General features: G+C 33.8%; 1 protein-coding gene across 1 annotated transcript in view; it reads right to left on the reverse strand.

The window, feature by feature from the left end:
* The window catches only part of LOC117104087, a 20,435-nt gene that overhangs the window by 6,097 nt on the left and 7,558 nt on the right, over positions 1 to 6,780 (reverse strand). Inside the window, exons 7-11 of the mRNA XM_033244744.1 lie at positions 6,218 to 6,358; positions 5,058 to 5,258; positions 3,093 to 3,316; positions 1,106 to 1,262; positions 287 to 378 (exon numbers count right to left, since the gene is read on the reverse strand). Coding sequence (XP_033100635.1) covers positions 287 to 378; positions 1,106 to 1,262; positions 3,093 to 3,316; positions 5,058 to 5,258; positions 6,218 to 6,358 — 815 coding nt within the window. The remainder of the gene's footprint in view (positions 1 to 286; positions 379 to 1,105; positions 1,263 to 3,092; positions 3,317 to 5,057; positions 5,259 to 6,217; positions 6,359 to 6,780) is intronic.

Raw genomic sequence — 6,780 nt, forward strand, 5'->3', positions numbered from 1 at the left:
TAGCATATTAATTAAAGTAATTCAAGTCAATAAAACTCCACGGAATTGCTCAAAATTTTAAGTTATAAGTCTGAGAGCTCTCCGTGTTTCGAGGGGCTTTTCATGTTTCTGGGATCTCTTTGTGGATATTTTGCGACTGTGCGTGTGAATAACGTACACTTACAATGTAAACTTCATTTTCAATGATTGTTTTAGAATTGTGTAAAGCTATGGCTGAAACAAAATAATTAGCAAGTACGGTATGTCAGACACAATAAGAAGAAAAAAAGAAAGAAAGTAAACTCACTGATTTATACTCGTGGCTATGTTCCTCTTCCTGTGTACTTACTGCAACACTTCCATCACCGAAATCTTTATACGTATATGTAATGTCGTTACCTGGTAAACAAGATATAGTTATACAGTATTTAATTTTTAGATATCTATTTTTTGTAATTTTAAGTTTATTTAGTTTGCATTTTAATTTGTACTTGCTTACTTAAAAGCGCCTTGATAGTTATGGAAATAATTATTATTAACATTATTATAATTATTATTAAAATGTTATTATCATATTGTTTATTTTGTTTAACTAATAGCAAATTCATGCTAAAGGCAACTGATGTTATGTTTGAGAATATCTTGTTTAAGGTAACCTGTACAGAGAGTGGTAACTGTTTACGTAAAGTTTACAGTGTGAATGAACTTCTACGGTAAACTTAGCCAAGTCCGCCTCATCAAATTGCTGGTAACACAGCAAACAGTATAGAAATACAAGAGATCTGACTCTCCTGGTTTCCTTGAAACATAATACTATTTCCAAGAAGGGGCGTGTTCTTAAAAAGAAGAATTTCGAGCGAACTGCATTCGAATTCTAATAGGACGCCCCCTGTCTAGTGGAAGTAGAATTATTTCGACAGATGTGACTGCAGGTAAATTGTGTATGCGTGGTTTGGGTAAATCTCTATCCACATTATAAAATTTTCTTTGACAAAATCCTGATGCCCATATATAGGCACGATGTGCCTATATATGACCATGATGTGATGACATCATATATACTATATTTATATATATAGACTATATTTGGGCATGTCACATTTGTCATAATAACACAATATATTACCTTTGTCTACCGATGCTGTGAATAAAACCGGTACTTCAATTGGCATATACCAATAGCCATCTTTAAAATACCCCTTTTTTGGCAGTCTGTGTTTTTCTTCGACCGGTATATGTTGCAATACAACCTCAAAACCAGAGATAATATCTAGGATCTCAACCTAAATTACAAAAAGTAATATCATTTTCAGTCTGATATGACATCATCATTCCCATATATAGGCAAATCATACAGGACTGGTCTCCCTCCAATTAAAGACCGCTTTCGTGACAAGGGTTTTCCATAGTCTTTAGCAGCTATGGTCTCTATTAGAATAATAAAGATAAGACGTTGTAATTTGGGACCATGAAAAGGGGTCTTTAATTGGAGGTGATCTTTAATTTGGAGGTCTTTAAAGAGGGAGAACTGTATTATATTTATCATTTTATTGGAGTTTACGCAATTAAGTTTTACCTAATCCTTAAAAAGTGTATTGACTTTCAGACTAAGTTAAAAAAAATGTAGTTTCGCGTCCTAATATTTTGAAAACTTTTTAAATTGGCAAATCCAAGATGGTCGATTGGTAACAGCTAATACTTAACACATTTACCAAGTAGACACATTGAAAGCAAATAAAAGAAGCACTAGACAAGATTCATACCATATGTATCCCCAACCACAAACGACCGGGAGAGGAATTTCACACATTTGTTAGCCAGACTTTCATACATTTCGTAGAATAAAGAAATATAAATTTTTTTTTTTAAATGGTGAGACAGAGAAAATGGATGCGAGAGGGGACGAGAAAGTAGCATATCTTATACTTGACCGTTTATATACTGTACACGACTTTAGTACGTGTTTTAAAGATCCCGCCTTGTTTAATAGCTTCATGTGACGGTGTACCATATTCAACTCTGGTAATCGCTGTGCGTAGAAAACTCACTCCACGAATGTGTAAGAAAGATCAGTAATTTCCAATCGGATCTGCTCCCAACGAAGCCCTCAGAAGCTCAGTTGTTTCAGATGATGTCTACATAGACTGCAGAAGGTTCTCGGTTCGAACCCCGTTGTTCATTAATCAGTTTATTAAAATAATGTACATACTTTTATAATTTAAAAATATATTTCACTACATTGCATTTTCATTTCTTTTTAGGCCTATAATCTTTGTTATAATCTGTCTATTATATTTGTTTATTATATCTGTCTTTGTCTTATGAGTTCTGTGGATTTTTCTAATAAATAGGTCATCAAGTATAATTATAAAACAAATATTTAAGTGAATCATTTTAGCCTTTTAACCTAGATTTTCTTATATCTTGTATTTAGAATCCATTTATTGTTGTTACTACATTATTTTAAAACTTAAAGATCAAGCATACAAACACCTAAGAGAGTAGATACAAGGTACAAACTAAAAAAACAACAACAAAAACAGTAAAAACAAACAATACAAACAATACAAACAATAAGCGCATCGTCAAAACACGCACCCAGAGCACATGCAATGATTTGAAAGTTATACTAGAAACACAAGATGATTAAGACTCATCCATAGCAAAGTGAAGCGAATATACTTAAAAGCTTTAAGCATATCCCGGCGTACGCGACGCCCTTTTCTTTCCGCTAATGATGAGATCTCTTTTACCATGGAGGTAGCTATCGGTAAATTTCTCGTCGATTTATAAACGGGTGGTACTGGAAAGGGGTAACTTAATTTCCTACTCCACAACAAGACATTAATTCGCAGAAGCCGTTTTGAAGAAAAGCTAATCACCCATACTATCACTAAGTGGCTTTTTAATATCTAGCGTAAGTGGCGCCATATTTTTTTGTATTCCAACCATGCATTTCGGTACAACACTTTTTTTTTAATGTGGAGAGTTCTATCTTGTGTTTCTAGTATCTTTGCTATAACGTAATGACGTCACACAGAGGGGTTCGCGGATGAGTTAATCCAATTCAGGGTCACGTCGTTACGCAATCGAATGTACCAGGGACAACATACCTGAACTTTATATTTCTCACTGTTGATGCGATTCTCGAACTTTAAAGTGAGGAGATATGCACCAGAGTACTCGAATTCGATTTTTAATGAGCAGGAGTCACCAACAGATATGATGTCATAGATCTTGTCTTCAACGTTCTTATAACCGCCGGTTATTGTTACATCAGCGAAAGTTGCTGGCATTACAGAACCGTTAGTGTATGAAATAACGACCGTAATAACGCCTTAAAATTGAAAATATTAAGTAATATAAATAACAAAAATGAATAATAAAAATATATTTATTCATTGTAAATTACAGTTATCTACTTAAAAAAAAATGCATATCCGAGTAATTAGTTATAGTAGGCCTAAATTGGAAATGGTTGAAGATTCATTGTTGGTAACTGTTCTCATAACCACTTTTCAGAGATCGAACTAACATTATCTATTTGTCATAGTATTCTTAATGGACCGGTCCTCTCTTCTAAGCTCCACCCCTTGGATATTCGTTGCTAAAGTCCCACAAAACGATAGTGCAAAAACATACGCAAACATGTGCGCTTGTTGGATCATGGACAACACGTGTGTTTATGAGACGCGCGCGTGCTCCTGACACTGTTCTGATTGTGAAGTTGTCAGTTGTGAAGTTTGTGAAGTTTATCACTCCTGAAAAATCCATTATAAATACTTGGAGAAAAAAAAAACAAAAAAACAAAAACAAAAAAAAAAAAACATGCCATAAAGGGCGTGAGACAATGATAATACTAATAGATCAGTTCATAGAGTATCAGAATGGCCATCGGAAGGTCTTAGTTTCGCATCAAATTGTGGGCATAGATTTTTCTCAAATATTCATGATCCTCTTAAAGCTGGTTTTTGAGTCAAAGCTTCGGTTCGTTTCCTGAGCTTTGATTGGTTGCACATTTTTTCGCTTCGCAAAAAATCCGACAGGAAAATGAATGCGCATGCACATGAAACGACGCTTTCGATTCGCACGAATAAATTCGTCTAGTGGAAAACCGGCTTTAAGCGTAGGTATTTCTCTACATCAACGTGCATTCATACTGGATCCGAATTTCCGAATAGGGAAGCTGACGTTCAACGCATCGGAAACGCGAACCGAATTTCGGTTCTGTTCCGATGTTTATGTAACTTTACTATAATGTGATTAAAGCCGATTTTCTATTGGGTGAATTTATTCGTGCGAATCGAAAGCGTCGTTCATGCATATGCGCTTTTACATTTCTATCGAAATTTTCGCTTCAGAGAAATTGGTAGCTCGAACTGTTTTTACGTTTTGCGAAGCGAAAAATGTGCGCAACCAATCAAAGCTCAGGAACCGAAACGACACCTTCGATTCGCGCATATAAATTCGCCAAGTGGAAAACCGGATTTACATCAAAGATACTAGCAACACAAGATAGAACTCTCCAGATAAAAAAGAGAACTGCATTGCTTTGTGGATAAAATGTAAGTTTCCTTAAGCTGGTTTTCCACTAGGCAAATGTATTCGCGCAAATAAAAAGCGTCGTTTCATGCCCATGCGCATTCACCCCATTCACATTCCTATCGGAGTTTTTGCGAAGCGAAAAAATGCGCAACCAATAAGAGCTCAGGAAGCGAACCGACGCATTGATTTGCACGAATAAATTCGCCTAGTGGAAAACCAGCTTTATATCCAGGCGTACGCGGCGCCGCATTAAATTAAGCGTCGCGCAAGTCTTGATCTTGGGATATACTTACGTAAATTGACATTATTGTAAACAGAAGTGCGCCGCATACGTCTGTATCTGCGTACAAAATATGACGTATATCCGCTTCATTTTGCTACGGAAGCGTTTTTTTAAATTTTTTTTATCTTGTGTTGTCTTTGTTTTCATGTGATTTATATCCGATTAATTATAAAGTATTTGATAATAATGGTTAGAAGATAATAACTGTAATGAAATGCAATGGTATAAACAGGAAAAATTAATTACTAACCTTTAACATTTTTTCCTAGTCCATTGGGTTGCGGACTATTTGTACTAATTTCATATGCATCTAAATCTACCGGGTTATAAACTGTGATCTTCAATTCAAATACTTCCCAGTTCCGTAGATTACTTGCGTTTACCGTCACTGTTAGATTTCCTGATGCCGTAAACAAGTGAGTAATATCGTCTGGCACATCAGGGCTAGTTGCTGTTGGAGAACAGATGCAAATTTGAATTGTAGGCCTATGCAATAATGACGCGCTCACTTTTTAAGAGATGGCAGCTAGTAAGAAAATAATGTTTTCCCTGTTTTATATAATACACAATTTTGAGATTTTTCTTAGGGTATTTGTATCCCTTTTCAATTATGATTTCATCTTTTTACCGTGATTTTTAATTGCTGAATTTGAATCGTAAGATTTTTCCAGATGAAATATTAGTATTATTATTAGCATTATTTTGCTATTTAGTATTAGTATATTGTTATATAGTATAATATTAAAACAACAATATTAATTTTGTTGCTTGAGCTTTATATTTTTAGACCATTTTTATTTATTTATTTACTCTTTTACATTTATATCATATTCTAATAAAGGCCTGAATGTCCTCGTATATCATATGGGTCATTTTTATACATAGTTTTAAAAGTATTTTATTGTGTATACAAGTATTAATTACAATATAGGTTTATTTAATACAATTTTTTTTCTCTTAATGATTTTAGGCATTTCCAACTTATGCATTATATAATACAGCTGCTGTAGAAAAAGAAATATTAAAAGGTGGGAGAACCCCGCGAAAGGCAAAAAAAAAAGAAAAAAGTTTTTGCATTTTAAAATATCCAAAACTCAGGCCTACATAGAGGGCACTGTTGACGTGAGTCCCTACCTGAAAATATTCGTTATGGTTCATAGTAGGCCTACATATGTGCCAAGTTTCATGATTTTATCAAAAAGTGCACGATTAAGCCAACATTGCCTAAACTGCTGGACTAATATGATGATTTTAGGAAATTATAATATTTAATAAATATTCTAATAAAATTAATAGAATCAATAATTCAATTAAAATATTAATATCCAAATGCTACACCCATCTTGTATTTATATTGATTGCAATAGAGTTTACTTAACACTTCATTAAAATATTTTAAATACTACGTACAAATTCTGTCTACTTCTTCCGTTGCGCCATCTCCCCAATCGATCGACAGCAGTGCCGGAGTACCCCGTTGTAGCCAAACGAACAGAGTAGCTTCTTCAGTAGACCTAAGTTCAGTGTGGTTATCCATCGTCAGTAATAAACCTAAAAAATTAAAAAAAATACGTACTAATGGTATATGATTTCGAGACCGGACAATTTAGCGATGACGATTACGATGACGATGATGGTAATGGTGATGGTGATGATGATGATGATGATGCTGATGAAGATGATAAAGTTCCTCTTATATAATGCAAAATGCAATAAGCTTCTAAACACATGGAAATTAATAAAAATGAATTCTTCGAAACCGACTAAAAGTACAGTAAAAAATCCTAAATTCGATGTCAGATTTTAAATAATAATGTATTTAATACCATGTTTTGTATGATGTATTTGTATAATCGCACATGTGCACGTATATCTATATGTACGGGTATATGCGTATACTATTTGTATTTGTATACAGTAGGCCTAAATTATATATATATATATATATATATATATGCCTATATATATATGTG

Source organism: Anneissia japonica, unplaced genomic scaffold (genome assembly GCF_011630105.1).
Source record: "Anneissia japonica isolate Jap-2015-1 unplaced genomic scaffold, ASM1163010v1 scaffold288183_len337429_cov161, whole genome shotgun sequence".
NCBI lineage: Eukaryota > Metazoa > Echinodermata > Crinoidea > Comatulida > Comatulidae > Anneissia > Anneissia japonica.